Below are 21,704 nucleotides of genomic sequence, written 5' to 3'. Positions count from 1 at the left end.
AATTGTCATCCCTCATTATTTAGTCAAAGGTGGAGGGATGAATCATAAACTATTACAGAGAAATGACATTTCCTGCTCCGAGAGAAACCCTCCTCAGCCTCACTCCCCCTCTCATCCCAGCTGATAAGGACAATGCATTTCAAACACGGCTGGAGTGCAAACATCTCTCAGCTCTGCTCATATCATTCATTCGGCCGAGAGGGTCTGCGTTATTCTGAAACCACAAGTGATGCAAGAAGGGAAGAGGTGAAAGTCGATTGATTTGAAGACAGTCAATTTGAGAGGGGATGTTCGCTGTCAGGAAAAATCCAAAAAGTCCAAAATAAAAGCTTGTGTTGAAATGGGCACTCACAGTAGCAATCATTGGGATTAGTGGGAATAAAAGCAATATGTTTTCTGCTGCATATAGCAATACAATAAATGAGGACTTCATAAAGATTTGTCCTGCATCAGAAATCGTAACCGTGTCTGCATTACAACGCTCATAATTTATAGCAAGTACAGACAAAATAAATGCAGAGTTTATGTATGGAGCATCTTTGCATGGCTTGAAATAATTCTCGTATTCTATAAAGGTTATCATAAATGTAACCAGCACTATAACTTTCAAATATCTGTTCAGAATACTCATTCAAGTCTGCCCCAACAAATAAATCATCATCTAAATTCCAAAAACGTGTCATTCATCGTTTGGAGACACACCAAATAGATTGTTCAATTGACAAAGAGTAAGATAAACCAATAACCCCCAAAAATATTGGAGTATCACAAACACACAACAATGCTATGCTCTCGTCACGGCAACAGACTAGTAAAGCTGATAATCTGGCCAGTAATGCCAAGTATGTGTCTGAGAGCACAGGGCCAAATGTGATCGGAAAGTACGCCACACTACCGCTGTCTTTGAAGTGTGTCATTGTTTGTTTTGGAAACTCAATTATGCGTGAATGTGTCACATGTTTGCAGGTGTTTGAGTGTGAGACGTGCCCTGTGCTTTACCTCTGGAGCGGAATGTCTACTTCTGTGACACATGACAGCATCTGTCTGTCATTCAGCCTCTCAGCCACAGAGAACTGTAGTGACGACGGATCATTTAATCCTTTTCAAGATCATTTAATCTGAAATGGATAGGAAGTCGTGGGATAAAGTTCCTCAAATAAAGCTCTCCTCTATCGGTGCTTGCTCTACCATGACCAGGTTTCAGCATAATGTACTAACTACTGTACACTGAATGAGGGAGATGTGTATCTTCTCTCTCACACTGCTTTGACTCTTATTTTATAGCGGCCATCATTCACTCATCACCGGCTAGATGAGCCATTATTCCTAGTGAATGTTAAGCCTACCATCAGATTAAGCAGTCTCTGATTTCAGTACTAATTGTGCACGTCCACTTAAGAAGCTGACAGCTTGGCGAATGAGGAGGCTTGCAGGCCTCGGCGGCACGACACTCATCCATCACAGCCTAACCGATTGCATCCCTCTGAAGGCTCAACACGCTAACACCATTAGCTCTACTGCTGGGCATCTAACTAGCACATCACTCACACGGCTACATGCTAACAGCATTACGGCTAATGCTGCCCCTCTAACTAACACATCCGTCATAGGGCTAGAAATCCTACGGCTCTACAGAAACACGTGGAGCCTCTCTCCGAGACAATCGCCCGCATTATTTTCCCTATGTTACTTCTCTTGCTCTGCTGCTAATACGCTCATTTGTCTCTGAAGACGCTGAATGCCACTGAAAGAAAGTCGTTTTGATTCGGGTTTCATCCTGCCCACAACATATATGGGCGTATGGTGAGAATACGCATGCCTCTGTGAAGGGAGCCATTCAAATCCGATTATGATTTCATATTTCACTAAAACAGTACCACGAGGATGATTTTTAATTAGAACCAGAATCAGTAAAAAGAATGGGGCATGGAGACAATAAAATGAAGAATGCATTCATCCATGCAATGATTCTCTAGCTTTATTTAAGATCTGTGCCAATGTGCTAACAGCATTAATGAAGTTATAAAGAATTATGAGGGGAAATCAAATTTGCCTCGCCACTTGAGCGCCACTAAAATGCCAAACAATAAACTACCAGATTGCAAATTAGATCAGTAAAAATATCAAACACATTGCGGTGCAGGAAAATCCATAATTGCATTTAGTGCCTGGCCTCTCCTGGGGGAAGAGACACTAAAGATCATCAGCAGGCTACACGGGAGCCGCTATTGACAGAGCGGTAAAAATCGACAGGCTAACTAAATAAACACTCCAGGCTCCATTAAATATTCAACGGCTGAGATTTGACAGTCTAGCGTGCCTGCCTCTCCCCATCGCCTCCATTGGCTTCTCTCTGCAGCACATCTTCTCCCTGTCTCCCCTCCTCCTCCTCCTCCTCCATCCCCCCTCTCCTCTTCCCCCTCCTCTCCCCTGTGACTCCTGACAGCAATAAATGATGCGGTGCCTGAGGGCGCTGCTCCAGTGGGAGACCTGGAAGGATAGAGCAGGAGAGCAAAAGAAATAAAAGGGTAGACAGCCTATGACCAATGGCCATTAAGCAAGGACTGAGACAGGGCCCTATGACATCCGCTGACACCCCACCCCCTCCACACACTCTCATTCTCTCACACACACTGCTACAAACCTGATACACCACAGCCTGCTCTCTCCATTTTGTTGTTTATGTTCTAATACCACAAAGACAGCTGAGCCAGAAAGCCGTAAAGCTGTATACATAGAACAGTACGAAGGTGGTTTCCTCTTTCATTCTGCTAACTTAATCACAGTTTATCCCGCATGTTTGAAACAAAAGTGGCGCCTAGAAGGAGGTGAAAATCCCCTCCACTCACATGCCATCTAACCTCCTGCAGCCCCCCCGAAAAGATCATATGCATTCATCTGGCGAGCCGAGCCGACGTTATGCAAATGAGAGAAGACAGTGTTATTGTGTGAGGAATATCAATGGAGTAATTACTGTTCCATGTCGGGCTATTGGCCCTCCGCTGCCGCGCCCAGCCAGCTCGCTTCATCTCTCAGCCGCTTTCTCAGGGGAGAGATGAGCGGCGTGCTCTGGAGAGCAGAGCTAATAATGGCAGCACGGATACAGGCAGGGCTTAGACGAGCCCCGGGGTCCTGAGCCGCAGACTGCTAAACGTTGCAGGGGTCTCAGGAGAGCCCCCCAGCAAAGATGAAATGATTAAAAAACCACCCAACCTGACTGACAAGCTGACCGGCCACCTATAACTCTTCATGGGTTGGGTCAAACCACCAGCGCTCGCTTCAATCATAACAGCAGGCGACCTTTTTGGACATTAGCTGGCTGCCTCACAATGATTCTTAATAGACAGGAGAAGGAAAAAAAGCAATATTGGCAGATGAGGAAATGTTCCAGTTAGCTAACCAGCAGAAATGTGCTCACACACAACAAGTTTAATAACAAATCAAATGGATTAAAGGGATTTGTAAATGAAAGGAATTGATGGAGATAAATACAGAATGATTATGTATGTACTTTGCTTTCACTGTGAGTCATAATTATCTGTTCTGCCTTCTTTTAAGTGTCTTGGCAGCCGTCCAATGAAAAAACTCCTCCGGCAGGTAGGTGTCATTGATTTTAAAGCTCAAATTTGTTGGGGTGTTAGACAAAGCACTCCCCTCAACATGTGGAAGTGTCAACTGCCTGTAACATGTCAACGTTATCCTCTTTTACATGTGAGGGATTGTCTAATAAATAAAAATGCTAAGAGGCCACAAGTTCACCTGACGGGGAGAAGGCAGCGCAAAGCGGAACTTCAAAGCATGACGGCTGGTACAGGCCCTGGAGCTGAGAATTAACATACCAAGCAGGAGGAATGTGTCTCCCACACACCTTAGCAACCTAATCACTTTTGTTTTCCAAAAAAAAAGAAGAAAAAAATCTCAAATTCCTTTACTGCGTATTTATTTGCAATTCACCTGAAGAAAATCAAGTTTTGTGACATGAGCACAGAATTCCATGTGCATTAAGCGAAGCTGAATTTACTGAATGATTTCACTTGAAAGAAAAAGTAAACTAATAGCTTTTTTTCCTTCTTTTTGTTGATATGATGTTATATTCCTTTATTACTCTTATTTAAAATGTTAAAGTTAAATGTTAGGGATATGGCAATGAATCTGATTTGTTATCCAGATGTACACATACTTTAATAATATTTCAAGATTTTACAGGGACAATGGCCATTGCCATTTCACATCAATATTAGGGTCCAAATAAAAATAAAAACGCCTACCTTTCTTATTTAAAGAGTGAAACTTAAGGCTCCACCTTCATCTCCACACTAATTACTTGTAGCCAGTCCATTTGTTGTGCTACAATGGGCAAATGCTGATGTGTTAACCTAAACCAGATAACATCTTAAAATCAAAAACACATCTGTCTGCACTTTCTAAAAACTGTCATGATTTGGGGCGTTGTGTTACATGACAGGGGCCGGATGAAAAAGGAGGCTCTTGTGCTGCACTTGTACCTTCACGCCATTTCCAGGTCAGGTGCACCACACACCTCATTCATCTTAGCAGGCAAGGACCAGCTTATCTCCATACTTATATTCAAAGTAATAATTCCAACTTAAAGCTGTAGCCTCCAGCAAATGACTGGATAGGACGGTCCCGGGTGGTACACCACTCCCACTCCCACACACACTTCACTGGAAATAAAACATGTCTGACCACTTTAGAAGGTGCTCATGAAATGGCCTAACCTGATTTGAATGTGACCACATAAGAAAATAAACATAAATCAAACATGAATCATCTTCCCTAAGGTCTGAGATTAAAAAGGGATTAATTATGTAATCTGGCTCTGAAGTCGGGGATTCAGGGTTGTTTTTGAACCTCACTAAAACAGTGGAGAAGCACCAGAGAGAAGCCAAACTGAGCACAAAGCTCTCGTATGCGGCAACATGCTTTCTTCTTAGGAAACACAGATAAGCATTTTACCAACAAACCAAGACATTTTACTGACAATGAAAAACACAATTTTCATCTAAGATAATAAAAGGTCAACATACTGTAGAGTGCACACAAAAAGATATACTTAACATTTGTAATGTGAAATTCATCTCTATCTTTATCGCATGTATTGTTCTCATAACTTAAATGTTCCGTTTCTCCCAGTGATAAAGAGCAGCCCAACCTACCTACCTCTCCATGACATGATTTCTGCATCTCATAAATCTAATTGTATGACTAACTGGCTCTTTTGTTTATTATTCCTGCTTCTTTGCCTAACGTCCTTTCAACAGAGCTTTGATCCTGCAAACCTTAAGGATCCTCACCATAAACACTTACCTTCCAAAGACATTTTTATTACCCCAAAGCTCGATGTCCGGCATCTGCGCGGAAGTTCAGCAACAGATAAAACTTGCCAGTTACCAGCAAGGGCAAAGAGTACAAGATACTCTTTGGAGGAATGTTTTTAAACTCCTCCATCACCCTCTGGTTATGGCTTTGGACTGTTGTGGTCTGTAGATTTAGCATGCAGAGACATAATGCATGGCTTTGTATCTATTCTGCTATTTAAACATGTGACTATCTTACCATAGTAAACTAAAATCACCACAAACCCCCATGTTTTGGATTGCAAATGACCACTCTGATGTCTTCCAAGACCATAAGAACATCAAATTATTCCATTTCAAGCTTCAAATGGAGCTGATATCCAACCAGATAAGTCAAAATGCATGCTATTTTCGGTAAGATACTGATTATCAAGATCTAATATGTAAACAGAAAAGCATACAAACCCTGCATGTCTGAGCATACAAACACATGAACCACCCGTGAACACTAGATCGCTGCCAGTGATGTTTCTTTGAGCTGGAGACCACAGGAATTGTTTATCACTGTGGATCAGAGTGACTAATCAGAAGCAGGCTTTTCTTCGTGAACCTGTTCGAGGTCGAGATGTTTCCTCATCTCACACTGAGAGACGTACGTGCCACGGCATGACCTATCCTCCTCCTCCTCCTCCTCCTCCTCCTCCTCCTCCTCCTCCTCCTCCTCCTCCTCCTCCTCCTCGCCTCACATCCAAAGGGACACTCTGTGATGTTATGCTATCCCAGCAAGACTACAAACATCCCTGCTGTGGGGATGTAGAACGCAGGGAACCGTGGCTTACTCGAGACAAATGTTCCCTTTCGTTCTGGTTTATTAATCCGGAGTTCAAACTTAGGTATATCAAAGACACAAACGAATAATTAGGGGGGAATACAAAAATGAGCAAAGGGAACGTAATGTGATTGCTAGGCAAAGTAAGAGTTTCCATTAGCTTTTGCCAAAGTACCATTAAATGTTATGGGCTCATGAAGGCCCACAGAGCATGTTGGTCAGCACAGTGGGAGTATGACATCTTACACTGTGCAGGGCCTCATTCTGGACCATGCAGACAGCTTCAAAAGAACTTCACCGTCAGGAAAAACAGTCAGTAGGCCATAACCACACGGCAAAAAGCACAACTCACAACAACATAAAGGTAAACTGACTTAGCCTCGGGGACAACGTCGATGTATTAAAGTTTGTCTGGCACATTTCTTTGATACAAACGACAACAAGATAATCATAATATCCAGACGAGACTAAGTGCTGTTAACAGAGAGAAACATACTGACTCCCACAGAAATAACGATACAGAGCCAAAGTGATAGAAGTGATGGACCTCTGTTACCCATGAGGGATGTTTCAAAGCCACTCGAAGGCTTGTCAGTGCAGTTTATTACTTCCTTGAAATATCTGTAAAAGAGGAACCATTGAGCAAAAGAAAACTGTTTAAGAGCTGGGGGTGTAAATCTTTTTTTATGCTGCTGATCCCAGTGTTAGTGCCGCTTCCAGAAACCGCTCGCTGTTTCTCTTTCCCTACGGTTCCCTCATTACGCATCGTCTAGGAGAAATGGCTACCTTTTGTCTTTGCCTTCTCAAATATTGCAAAGTACAAGTGGTTTTCGAAGTTATAACTGCACGGGCTGTGTCTGCCAAGAGTCTGTCGCCCCCCTCCACCCTTCTTTATTTCTGTGGCTGCTGGTGAAGAGAAGCCATGTCACAAAGCCAAAGTTGTGACATACAGAGGCATGCTGTTGTAGTATAAACTTGATATGGATATTTGTGATACCGCAAGAACAGCTTACAGTGGGTTGTGATGGCTACTGCATGACTAACGCTCCTAGTCAACGTTGATCAAGGAATCTTCATTCTGATGAGGAAACCTTTTTCTTCTCTCTGTATTTTCCTCCAGTAAGGATAGAGTTTGACAAGAGTACTGAAGCCCTCAATTCTCCCCCAGGTTAGGTTAGTTCCTGGTGGGATGTTTTTGTGAGGAGAGGCCACTTCTCTTTCTTATCTTCCCTGTCATCTCTGTGGGACGGCAGGGCACGACTCCTTCTCTGGCTCCAGAACCACAGGCTTCCCCTGGACACCAAACCGCCGCTCCACACTGGATGTAGTCTCCGAGAGGCGGGTTGTTTAGGGTGTGTCAAAGCTTATTAGCACCACAATGTGTGAAAAAACCAGAGCTGGGCGAAACACTATTGCGAAATAGGTTTTTATGGGTTGTTTCGTTGGTCTTAAGTGCCAGCAGCGCAGGGTTTACCACACGAGGCAGAACATTTTGGACAATGACAAGGAAGTATGTGAAGGTTTTTTTGTGATAGACGGCTTACCTAAAAGTATCTTAATTTTTCTGTTCTGGTGAACCACATCCCACCGCTATTTGGATTGGATAAAATAAATGACACTAAACAAACTTGATACAACCGTTATTCTGGGGAAGAAGTTGGTGCTTGTGTGTAAGGCTATCATATTACCAACCCCTAAATCAGTGGTTCTTAAAACTCGCACAGCACCTTCAGATGAACTCTTGTACCCCCTCAGTGACATTACCCATCATGCTTCAAATGTGTTCTTATGAATACATTTGAAATGTTATAATATTCAACTATTAATGATACAGAAGTGGGTATAATAATGGCTGAAACCTTTATTTTTCACATTATTGAGCGGTTTGTGATTTGGTTGATTTAGTTAAGTAGGCCCATAAACATCATTCAATAATTGTTATATAACTTTTAGCTAACACATTCTAGAGTTTTTCCATTAGGTTCAGTTATTCATCTTAGTACATTGCTTTTAGCTAACTATTTGACTGGTTTATACAGTACTTTTAGCTATTTATTTAACAGTTGAAACATTATTTTTAGCTAAGTACTTCAAGCCAACTTTTCTCACTGTTTTTGTAATGCTTATAGATAATCATTTTAACTGCTTAACCATTACTTTCAGCAAAACGTTTCAGCTTCTCTGCAACTAGTTTTCACAAAATGTGGTGTTAAAATGTTGTATTTTCTAAATATATGGATATAGAAATTGTAATTATCTGTATTTATTTATTTTAATTGCATGAGCTAACAATCTTTCCACAAACCCTCTGGTAACTGTTGAAGTATCCCCTGGGTTGGGAATCACTGATCTAAAGCACCAAGACATAACACTTAACACTGTTTACTGCCAGTAATGATGACACTTTAGAAGCCCTATACACCTTATAATCACTATTATACAAGCAAAACGAAGTATATGTAGTTAAATAGAGATTAGACAATTTGAAAAGAAAGACAGAAAGCATAACTCGTTCCTATGTACGAGTTGTGGTTAAGCTAAAACCTATAATAAAATCATGAATGGCAGCGTGTGTGTAGATAGTCCCTCACATAGACATACTTGTGGGTAATAAGAAAAACATACAGTGCGTACTGAGGCGCAAAACCTGCATGCAGTGTGGAGAATGTTAATAAGGATTATGGCTAATGTACTTATAATATTCTTCTCAAAGGCCAAGGGTATTTTACCACTGTCTTTGAAGAGGCCAAGGCTTCTGCCAAGCAACACCAACTTTCATGTTGATGTTGTGGGAAAAAATATTCTCTGTGTCAAATTTAAAATTCGGAAACCTCTAAGAGGCACAGATAGAAATTCCTTCCCTGTCAGACAGAATGAGGCTGAAAGTGCTGTAATAATTTTCGAACATGTATGCCATAAAGAAGAGGGTGATGCCAGAGAACGTGCTTTGACCCTGCCGACCTTGCGCCTGCTGCCTGGCCTCTGGTTAGTGCAAGCAGCATCCACCTGAAAGCTACCAGAGGCCTTCATGTGTGTATGTGAAGTTTCCATGGAGAGATGGACCAATTAATCTGATTATAGTCACAAATCCTCCGACATGTGTAAGCTTGTCTGCAACCATGTGCCGTACAGATGTGTGTCCATGTGTGTGTCCATGTGTGTGTTGGCATGTTTGTATCTGTGTGTGTATCAGATAATTGGATCCACACATGGTGAGTCAAGGTATGGCGCCATGTACTGTATATGCACGATATCAGAATGTTGGCAGAACAAATATATCACCCACAAGATTAAAAAAATTACTTGAGTGACATTTTCAAACATTCATCAATATGATAAATGGGAATTGGGCTTTCCAGTAAGAAACGGTTGCAAGGGCGCTGTAACTGAATGCAAAGACGCGTTGTGGCTGAGTAGCCGCTCCTCGGAAGTCGGAAAGCGACAGTTAAAAGTACCTGAAATGAAATACTGGGTGTAATAGTAAACCATCTGTCAAAGCTTTCGCGGTCTGTTTAAAAACACAACACCCGAGCACTTAAGGGTTTTAAACAGCCCCTTTTCATTGGCATGGTTATGAATATGCCTATTCTGAGAGTGATCCTTTCATTTTCAGACAAGGGATCTGAGTCAGTCACAGCTCGGCGTATGTTTGTGCCACTGACTGCAGCCTGCGCGGAGGGGCGGGTGGAAGTAGAACGAGGAGCTGACAGACAGGTCCTGATACTGCACTTCCACCACAGGCCAATCCCCAGCTAACCCCTGTGCTGACAGCCAGGATGTAGCACTCATCCACAGGCCACAGCCCAAGCTCTGGGGCCCAGGAAAAGGAGAGCACGGAGAGCAGGGAGAAGGCCGGTCTGCTGATGATAGAAAGAGGGGGCGGCCGGTGGTTTGGGTGGCACGCACTGCTTTCTGCCTCCGGAGCAGCACGACCAAGAGGAGAATCCACAGACTGCGTCGCCTGCCAAAAGCATGTCCAATGCTTGGCCGAGTGTCAGACCCACTACACACACGCAAGTGGGCACGCTACACACACACATATGGCTGCACACATGCAGGCACATTCACACAGGAATGCTAAAAAACATGATTAAATGCTTAGCGGTGCTATAAGATACCATTGGATAAATTGTATTCAGAAACTGCAGAAAAAAAGACACAAAGACACATTCACACCACAAACACTCAAAGTGACAATGTTCCTAAAACCAGATTTTCTGGTTACTTAAAAGTGAGACGATCCAGCTTAGACATAACATATGACTTCGCATTTCAAAGAGTGCTATTACTGACAGTACGAGTCATCTAAAACATTCATCTAGTTAAAAGTGCGCAGGCAGTCCTAAGATACTGTGTAGTTTAGCCTCCCGAGATGTAATTGATAACATGACCCCATCAAAACTTCAGCTCTCTGATATTTGTTGCGAGTCTTAGAAGAACCCGAAGACTGCAGGTCAATAAATAATGTAGTCCTAGGCCGTGCTGCGCAGGAGCACAGAGGAGTGATGAAGGTTGAGAGGCCACCGGTGACCCCGGCTGCACGCTGCGAGAGGGTCCGCTCAGAGCCAGGGCTGTCTCTCCAGCTGGGATCACAACACAACGTTGGAGCTCTGGTTTCAGAGCACGACTCCGGCCTGGGGCTGGCGCTCCCCTGTGAGGCCGGGCATGCAGGGCCAACGTTCAGGCAGACAGACACGCTAGGGGTCAGTCCACTCACCCACTCTCAGGAGGAGGCAGCGACAAGCTCAGAGGCGAGCAAAGACTGATTGACCAAAGCTTTGCTGTTTTAACTGCTGAGTTTGGGTTTGCATGAAGCCTCAGTCATGCTGCAGCTATTTCTGTTCAATGGGGTTTCCAGCCAACTGGCCCAAGAGGCAGATTCTGTGCATGAATGATGTGCTATGAGGCCATGAGGTGGAATAACACAATACTACACTCGAGGAGAACATTTAGATGAATGGAGCAAACAACTGAGCCTTCACCTGCAGCAACACATTTTTCTTATCAAAGCAACCGAATAGAAATCTCCATTTTGAGAGCGCTGTGAAATGCACCAAAACCACTGAGAAAAAACTTTACGTTTTATTCCCTTATTCATCCCTTTCATAGACACCTGATCATTTTGAGTCGTGGAATTTCCAAAGAAGACGTATTGTACCAAGACGTATTGTACAAACCGGCAGAGGAAAGACAAAGGGAGACGAGAAGGGATCAGGGGGGGTACAGCAGGGGGGTGAGGTACAGACGATCAGTATCAGGGCACGGTACCTGATGATAAAAGGCCTTTTCTATTGCAACACTTTCCAACCCCCCTTTGCCACCGGTTTATGCTGAACATGACGTGTGTGTTACAGCTGTCCTGCGGGACTTTAGTGGTGGGTGTCGGGATAAGACCCTAGGATGGACAGTCATCTTCTCTGCACACACTCCCCTGTCATCACGGCTGCACTGCACATTCTCCACATCTGCCTTGCCTTACACCTCTCAGCCCTGCACTTACCAAGCCCCCATCATATCTGCCTCCCTCCCACGTCTCCACTCCCCCATCAGGATCATCCAAATATTTCCCCTCGCTGCTTTTTGAAGCTTCCATAGGTCACGGGACCTCATGCACAAATCACGCTGGCTGGCCGTGGGGGGGCCGGTCAGAGAGGAGGAGAGTGAGTCCAACGCATAGAAACCCAATCCGTACTGTTTTCATTCGGGGGTTATTTTTCTTGCCAAGACAGCCATCACCAATCAGCGGCAGGTTTCTAACAGCGAGTTTAGGGAGCTCTCGCTGTGGATGCTGGTCCTGGCAGCTGATTCCAACCATATTCCCCAGCCACGCCAGGGGGAAGAGACGGAGAGTAAATTCAGAGAGCCTGACAGCCTGCAACGGTTTAACATGGGGGTTAGCCCCAAATACATAGCTCTGGGTTTATGTTGATGGATGGATAACCAAATCCATCTCATTGTTTGCAATAAAACATAGATGTTAGTTTTTACACTGTGCAACCACACTTGCCATGGTGCGGAATTACGATCGGGGACAAAATTCTGCCAGCCACCAGTTTTGGAGCTTGTATATTTCAGATGAATAATAACAAACTCAAATACACGAGGATAATAAAAGACTCAAGTCAGCTCTACAGTGTGTGGGCACAGGAGGTTCAATAACTAATGCAGAATGTTCGTAAGCCCTCCAACCAAGCCGGTAAACAGGACAGACAGAGTGGGATGAGCCAGTGAAGACCTTCCCTCCCTCCCTCCCACCTGCAGAGCACACCAGCTCAGGGTGAGAGGAGAATGCTGGGCAGGAATCTGCAAGTGCTGGTTAAAGTAATCACATTGGTTTCACTGCATCTGATCTGCAGTCTAACAGACTTCCAAACAGTTGAATGAGTAAATAAAGTGCCCCAGGGGACTCCCGCTGGAGATGGATTACCACAAGGGTGCACACACAAAAGGAGCTGAAGCCCCACAACCCAATGTGAGCCGCAGACAAAAGCCTAGCGTTGGACCTCGACCAGGGAACCGGCAAACTTTATTAATCTCATCCTAGACTGAACCTCCTGCTATTGCAGTCCCATGCACTCGCAGACCTGCTCTGCTGTGGGCAGGTACACACTCTGAAATACATGGGTGTGTGGTTGGGCGCGTAAGTGGCAGAACATATGTATTTGTACATGAGATGGTGTAGTCATGATTGTGTGCATTTGCTTGAACAAACATTTCAACATACTGTAGATGCACAAATGTGGGTCTGTGTGCGCATGAGTGTGTATGCGTCCGCTCAAGTGCAAAGACCACATAGGATGAGTCTCATGCTCACTTGGCTATGGAGGCCGGGTCTGGAGGGGACTAAGGGCCGTGGCATTCTGCAGTCCCATCCCACCCGGCCCCATTCTTCCCTTTTTCTGGGCCTGACACAAATGAAAGGATTAGGAGCCCCCGTTTCCGTCAGACCCTCCATTGAAGACAAAGCTCTGACCAGCTTAGTGTCACACTTAATGATAAAAGTGCAAATCTCTGTCAGTCACTTTGGGCAGGAATACCGGTATTTGGGGGCTAATCTCATTTGATGAAGATTAAAAGGGGTGAAAAAAAGACAAAGAATTGTGGTTTGACTTATCTGTACAAGAATCTATACTGCTGAAATGCAGACATGCAGCAACTAAGATGAGGTGCTGAAATGTATCATTAAAATGAGGCATTGGAAAAAGGCTTATATTAGAGACAAAGAAAGAAAGGAGCAGAGAGAGGAAGCAAGTGTACACACACACACACACACACACACACACACACGCACATAAACATGCGCCCACACCCTCACAGAAAGCTGGGGTGTATGTAGACAAACAGCACAGCTCTGCCCATTCCCAAGTACAGCTAGAATGTGTGACGTGAGTGTGAGAGTAAGCCTTGGGCACACAACAGTCTGAATGCAGCACTTGCCACTATGATGCCAGTCCTCTCTAGTGTATCTGTGAAAAGCCTACGTGTTGGAAAAACATTCCAGAGTGGGATCCCATATACACAGTGGGGGCCAGCAGCGATACTGCGAGCCAGCAGCAGAGGCCATGTCTCAATTTCTCATGCACGTTCGACCAGGCTGCCTGGAGGAACAAGTGTGGGCCGTTTCCAAACCATAGAAGTAGAATGAGGAGAACAGATATGAAATGTGATCAAAATCCTGGGAATGTGCGCAATTATTATTCAAACGTTTTATTGGACACACCGTAAATGATATTCGGAATGAATAATTTCATCGCAGCAGAAATCCAACCAGTAAAAAATGAAAAGTGATTTAAACATGTAATCTGGCAAATTGAATTTGAAAACATTTGCTGAGTGTGTGTATTCCTCAGCTGGCTACTTTAAGACAGCTTTTACAGTATTTCACAGATTTAGCCAAAATCTAATTTGTAAATTGCATTTAATGGTTTGTGGTTGCCTTCCCTTTTTTGTTATGAAGAGTTGTCATGCTGTGAAAATAAACCTGAAGGCTCGTGGACTTGGTGCCGGTAATGAAAATCACTACATTGCCGAGCCGAGGGCTTTCTCTCCACCGTCACTGATTAGCATTCCCGGTTGACTGACATGTCCCACTGGCTGCCTAACAGCCGGCTTTAGGAGATGAGGTTCAATTGTGGCTACAAACAAATTGCATGCTTGAGTTCCTCTGCTATCATCCAGTGTAATGTGAGCACACCAGGCAGATCCCTGAGCAGATCCTTCTCCTCCCCTGCACTACAGCCCCCCGCACAAAGCCACAGAGACCTCTTTCCACATCCCTCGCCACCAGTCCGGCCTCTAAAGTGGTGATGGGCATTACCGTGGCTGAGGCTCTGTGGCTTCCCAGAGCATCCTGCAAAGTGCTTTCTGTTCCAACTGCGGCTACATTGAACACACACACACACACACACACACACACACACACACACACACACACACACACACACACACACACACACACACACACACACACACACACACACACACACACACACACACACACACACACACACACACACACACACACACACACACACACACACACACACACACACACACACACACACACACACACACACACACACACATCTAATAAAACATACGGCAGAAAATAATACAACATAAAACTTGATGATATCACCTAATTTCATAACATGATATTTCACTTGAATAAAAATCATTAAGTGAATGCAAACAGAAGTCTTTTGAAGCGGGTATAGATGTAGCTGGTGTACATTTTATAACGGCACCATTCATACACACAAGCATTGGTGTAAAACGATATGTTTAGATCAAATATTTATTACTCAAAGAGCTATTTGTGGGAACCGGAAATGACAAAAAACGGAGAATCCAAGATGCGGCTAGTGATGCAAATAAATAGCACTCTAACAGGTCCGTTAAGGGTCTAAATATGCTGGGGAGGGGGGACAGTTAGCAAACCATGAGATGACAGATGATGCATCCTAGTACGCTGCTGGGACAGGCCGAGCCATGTTGACATAAAACCCAATACTTCCTTACCGAGGAACGGGGCCAGCTTCAGCTAGCTCCTTGCCTCGCACTAAAGATCCCAGCAAGCTGAAGCAATATTATCCGGCTTAATGTTTCTAACAATAGATTTGTCTCTCTGTAGAGGTCCTTCTTTTATTCACCCAAGAGAAGTTGCTAAAGACACATTTTTATCCTTTTTAGGGAGAATAAAAAGAAGAAAGAAAGAAAGGATAGCTGAAAGTATAGCACAAAGGAACATACTCCCGAGTCCAGAGCTGCTTCTGAATACTTTAGCAGGACTGAGGACACTCTTTAATTAACTGCAAAACTACCCGGGTGCATTGACAACACAAAGTACATCCTTTTTTTATTTATATTTTACTTCGGTGTGCGTATGAGCGTTCACAAAGTACCAGGCCACACGGGAGTGCCCTAGAGAGAGTAAAACACACACTCGTTGAGCTAACACAGAAACCCAGCCGTCAGCATCTATGTGGTACACACTGCTGCAGAGTCCCAAGCACAGCTAATTAAAAAACAACAATTTCACAGGAGGGCACTCCAAACAGTTCTAAAAAGCACCTCTCAGCACACCGGGGGATCGTCCCGCATACACCGGAGGTGAAACAGGTTCTGGGAGATCAGCTTTTTATGGCTTCATCACACTGGCTTTTTTCTACTACTCACACTACCGTGACCTGAATTTTAATTTTGCTTACGGCATGTGAATTAAGAAATGTAGAACAATCTCCATGCTGACTTGTTTGGATTCTAAAATCACATTTTACAAGACAGGAAAGCAAATACAAATGAAACAGGTGTGGAATGTGAGGTTTTTATGCATAATGTAGTTTAGTTAATGTTATGTTTTGTAGATGGAGCCCATGGCATTTTCTAACAAGCAGTCCATTAAAGGGGTGTTGTCGAACACTTTGGTCCAATGATAGGCCTTATTACATGGCTCCTTTCAAAGCATCGGCTTGGTTAGAGGAAAGGTCTCCCTGAGGAAAGGATCTCCCTCCTCCTAATGATGTATAATTGACCTCCCAACACCAGGGCACAACAAACTCTCTCAGGGTGGTGTAATTCCACTCTACCTTTTACATACCGCCCGTCTCGTTGGAGCTTGTTCCTCCTCTACTGCTATGGCTCCCGTCCAACTGACAGCTCTGCCTATTTGCCTTCAAATCTATATGACTTGTTCTCAAATACTCATGCAAATGCAGCATAATATTTGTATATTTCTCCTCTTCTAAAATATATTGAATTCTATTTCCTCCTATATATATATATATATATATATATATATATATATATATATAAAAAAAAACATTCCATTTTTTATCCCTTAATCTTCAAACCATCTAAATTATTCCTTTTTGCAAATTCACATAACGACAGAGAGGATAAACAAAGGTCATTAGGGGGGAAAACGCTGAAGACACTATAATCCAATCTTGTTACTATATAATTGCACTGTATGGAGCGAGATGCGTTAAACTGTGTTGGTGGGAGTTTTAATAACACAGTACACAATTGTTTCCCCTGTCTGCACTTAAACCTGTTCCAAAGGTGCGAGAAAAAACACTGCTTGCCAATTCCTTGATTTATTATAGCTAGTGAGAGCTGATTACGGGGCATGAATCAGCTGCTGTAGGAATGTAATTAGGCACGGAGACCTCTGTAAGGGTAGGAGCTCTCCTCACAGCCCAGAGCAGTTTGTGGGCTGACAAATGCATCTTAAATGGGTGTCATAAAAGTCAAAAAGGTGCCAATTACATCTTTAAGTATCCCATCAATGCAAATAGAATAAACAAGAAAAAAGGGGATACTTGTGTCTGTGTGATGGAGAGATCCTGCAGCGAGCATTTAACCTGGGAGGGGTAGAAGAAGAAAAAAGAAGTAGGGGGAAGGAGGGTGAAGAATTAAAAGATGTGATGAATAACAGTGTGTGAAGCAGGACGTCGCCCAGCAGGTTGTTGTGTTTGGCTGGCCTGATCGCACTTGCCACACACAAGCTCACAGCATTTAAAATAAAGCAGAGAAAATGGTCAGTTATATGCCAAATATGGCACTGTAAAAGCACATCAGAAATAGCAGGAAAGAGTGGAAGAAAAAAAGATCTCTGTATGTTTATGTCCTCTCTTTTCAAACTCCAAACTAATTAAAAAAGAAAACTACAAATGGAGAGAGCAGTAACAGGCATGAGGAAGAGATCCTTCCCTCTGCCGGACTGTCTCAGCTTCCAGCCACCTCTGAGCCGTGACGCCGAGGCTCTGGTATCCCATAGTTACTGCTATGAATTTTCCATTGTTATCAGCCGACTACACTCCTGTCACAAAGCTGGATGAATGGCACGCATGGCAATAGATGTAACTCTTTGTTGCGTGCAAGGTATCTAGCAGAGAGCCATAATGTCCCGGTAATCGAAGTAGAATTGTTAAAAAGGCCGGACACAAAAAGCTGAAAATGTAGTGACAAGCATGAAAAGCGCTCATGCAATGAGAAACACAAAGCACCCCAGGGCCCCTCAAGGGCCCAAACAGCAACCCTCAGCATTGTTGTTCTTTTATATAGCCTCAATATTTGCCTCACTATATCTGCCATATATGCAGGTTTTATGTGATCATTTAATAATTCAATTGACTAATTTATGTTACTCCATGGCTAATGCCTAATGCTTCTCCATATTTAATTCATTTTTGTGATTTCCTATAAACAAAAATCACAAGGGTATAATTTCTACTTTATTGTTATTTATCTATAATTTATGGAATTATTATTTTAGTGACTGTATTAATAATGTTTTATTTATTGTGTTGAAATAGAAGAAAGGATCAAACTGACAATATTCACCTGAACACATTGCAATCATCACACTCCAGCAATTTAACACAAAATAAGTTTAATTATCTTTAAATGTTTTCAAACTGTGAAGCTTACATTTTAAATTGAATTATGAATGCCTTTGAAATTGTTGTAGTGTGTGTGTGTGTGTGTTGCGGTCAGTCGCGCGTGCAAATTCCTAAACTTCCAATTGTTTTATTTTTTTTTAATTCAAAATAAATCTCCGTTTGCGTATTTTGCTCGCAGGTACATTTAACTAAAATGCAGTAAAAAGCGCAACATGTTTTTCATTAAGCCATTCAATTGTTGCCATGTCTTTTATGCCGCACGTAAAACCATCTCTTAACCAATACAATAAATAAGCCTGAAACACAGATAAAAAAACAGCATGAAAGGAAATAAAAAAAAAGATGCCCAAAACCAAATGAAAAACACGATAAAATGACAACGGTAAAATAAGTTAAGCAAACTCAAAACAATTAGCATTCAAGGCAAATAAAGGCATCGGATTTTTATAATTTGGATTGATGGGGAAAATAAATCTAAATAAAATACGCTGTAAGCACCATGAATAACAGAAATGAAGTTTCCATATTTTTGAAACAATCGAAAACGGATGATGGTGATGGGGGAAGGCCACAGAGGCTAATGCAACCAGGAAATACCGGACAGAGGGCGGAATAAGAAAATACAAACCCGAGAATGAACGCCTGCACATTCTCGGGCCTGAGTGGGATCACATCGTTTTGTTAGAAATGTGCTCGTTGCGCAGACACAAATGTGGAAATATCGTGACCATAAGAAAGCATATGACGTTAGTTCATGACTGGTAATGCGAGCGTCCTCCAGCCATGCTGTGTGCTGCAGACATTTCCATATGTCACACTTATTATTCAAAGGGTAACAATGTAAAATAAAAGAAAGCTCAGATTGAATTTCACTTATTTACTGTGACTCTTATTTTTAGGATTTTACAGGAAACTCATATTTAACTCCGACATGGGAAGCAATGTCAACAGGTTATTTATATCATACCTCCATAGATTGTTTTGTTTTGTTTTACACCATTACATCTTGTAAAATAATAATATGACTTCACACTGCATTTTTGCAATGTGAATGACCCACAAGGCCTCCAGGTTAACCAACTAAATCACGTTGTTATGGGGGATTTTTGTTTGTTTTAAATCACTGCACAACAACCAAAGCAATCTGAAGAAATGCAGCAGGAACAGCATGAGATTGTGCTTACTGTTGGTAGTCGTGTTTGCAGTAAAGTTTCCTTTCTCTGAAGTAACAGCTGGTGGTGAGGGGCTGTTGACACACGGTGCACTGCAAACACTCCTCGTGCCATGAGGAATCGTTGACTCTCATCAGGAAGCGGTCGGAGATGGGACGCTGGCACCCTTCACACACGGAGGGATGGTGACAGTCAGTCCCTGGAAAAACGGAAGAGGAGTTTGAGGCCCGTCAGAAAACAGAGAAGGCTTGAATCAAGGACTGTCATTTCGTGATAAAACTCCATAAAGACATGCGTATAAAGAAATACACTAGGATGTATGGTGTCGTATCAAATTAAAAAGCAGGATTTATTGGATGCATTTGAATCGTATTACCAATAAGGGTGCAGATCACAAAACTACTCCAGCCTCTAGATGTCTTTTATAATTCAATTAAAAATAAAACTACAACTTGTTCATCATTATCTGTAGTTTTATCATTTTGCATGCGTAAAAAATAACTTTTCATGATGTCGGGAAACAAAACAGCAGTGGGCATTCATCGTAATGGCTTCCAAACAGTAATAACAGTGTTGCGTTTCACTGTGTATAATTCAGAGTGATTTGCTGAAGTTTAATCAGAGGAAATAAGACTCACCGAGCATGACACCGAGCGTGGCTTGTCCCGATCGCAGAGGATGATCTTCAATTTTTATGCCGTTCAGCATGATGCACGTCTCGGGCGGTTGTCGCGCGGAGAGGCGCTCCAGTGACACCAGACCTGTTGCAATATGATCCATAAGAATACGGTCAGACCTGACAAGAGAAATCCCGGGAACACAAAGCTGTCTGCAGGCACAGAGAAGATGGTGAGGGCTGAAACTTGTTGAAACCGCCTGAGTTTCCGTGTGACACTCAGCTCGGTGGAGGAACAACTAGAAAAGGAGCTTATGAAATGCAAAAACTCGACTGAGATGCTCGCATTAGTTAAAAAGGTGGAGGAAGCGCACAGAAATCCCCGATGTGTCAAAAGAAGCGTGGAGAGACAGAAAGGACACACTTAACGTGGATAAAAACTCTCGACAGTCACCTGTTATGATCAGAGGACTGAGGAAGCTTTATCTGCTCGCCCTCAAGCCGACGGGAGAAAGGAAGCTGCACAATGTCTTCACGGAATAACAGTTTAGTTCAAGGCGAAAAGAAGAAGCAACCAAACTTGACAACAAATCCAAAAATAGGAGAGTGTGTGTATGTAGATGTCCCGGCTGTAACTCTTTGGAAGCAACAGAGGCGGTTGGCTGGTTGTGCCCTGTCGCTGCAAAAGTCTGAGATCGAGATTGAAGCGAGTGGATCCTCCCACTCCTGCATGCATGGCTACACTTTTTTCATTCCCCCATTCACTGCCATTGGGATGCTATTGGAGAAGAGTACAGTGCGCTGCACACAGTCCAATAACAACACACACATGGAGAGAAGCGTAAAAGAAAGAGCAGAGAGAGAAAAGTGATATTGTTTTGGCTCCACATCAAAGCCACAAAGCAATTAAACATGGTAATACGAATAAAAAAAAAGCAACAACTTATAATAACAACACACATAGAATGATTTATTAAGCGAAATGTTTTATTGTAATACATTCTGTAATGGGATGTGATTATTTAGCAAACAATTCACTTAAAACAAATATTGAATTTAGAGGATTTACCTTGTATATTCATCATGAATTAATGGTTATATTTCCGCCACATTGTGACAAACACAGATCGGCATCACATGCCCTGCTTGCTCTTTTGTGTTTCCTGTGAAGGCTGCTGTCCCTTTCAGACGGTGCACCTGGCGATCAGCGGTGATAACAGCACGAGCCAGGGCCATCCATCTTTACGGCAGGAACAAGCATTAATAGTATTACAAACTATTATAGTGATACAAAAATTAATTATAATATCAACAGGCTTTTGCTGTATTTATTTTCGCAGGATACCCGGCAACTAGGCTATAGATTTTATTATGTTGGGAATTTCAAATAAACCCAATGCAAATACAATAAAAACACAATAATAATTTATGTAAGATATTAATATTTATAAACAAATGTATACATATCATTTATCGGCCTTGGAGGTTTAATATATGCATTTTCTAGACGTTTTTAAATGTGCGGAGGAGGGGTGCACTGAGGCCTGTGTGATATCACATCTGTGCGCTGCTGCATGAGAGACACATTGTTATTACAATATATATAAATAGCTATAGACCGAGGGATGGACACCTAGAAGACGGGACATATGAACACAGAAAGCAGTATGATCAGATCACCTCATAACCTTCATTTTAATGCGGCCCAGTTAAAGACAAACGACAGCAACAGTAATTATCCTAATAATAAAAACACATATTATCAATGTTAAATATTATAACAAGATGCTGGACACGATATCAAGAACATTCTTAGTTTTTAGTTATTGTAAGACAGACTTTTGAAAGGAATACACAAATAAA

The 21,704-nt window shown here is 42.7% G+C and overlaps 1 protein-coding gene across 1 annotated transcript in view; it reads right to left on the bottom strand.

Annotated features, from left to right (window-relative positions):
- Positions 1–20,005, bottom strand: part of lmx1bb (LIM homeobox transcription factor 1, beta b) — a 43,876-nt gene extending 23,871 nt beyond the window's left edge. The window contains exons 1-2 of the mRNA XM_034091638.1: positions 19,864–20,005; positions 19,238–19,424 (exon numbers count right to left, since the gene is read on the bottom strand). Coding sequence (XP_033947529.1) covers positions 19,238–19,424; positions 19,864–20,005 — 329 coding nt within the window. The remainder of the gene's footprint in view (positions 1–19,237; positions 19,425–19,863) is intronic.
- Between the last annotated feature and the right edge of the window lie 1,699 nt (positions 20,006–21,704).

This window comes from Pseudochaenichthys georgianus, chromosome 9 (genome assembly GCF_902827115.2).
Source record: "Pseudochaenichthys georgianus chromosome 9, fPseGeo1.2, whole genome shotgun sequence".
NCBI lineage: Eukaryota > Metazoa > Chordata > Actinopteri > Perciformes > Channichthyidae > Pseudochaenichthys > Pseudochaenichthys georgianus.
This window is presented reverse-complemented; position numbering and strand designations above follow the sequence as displayed.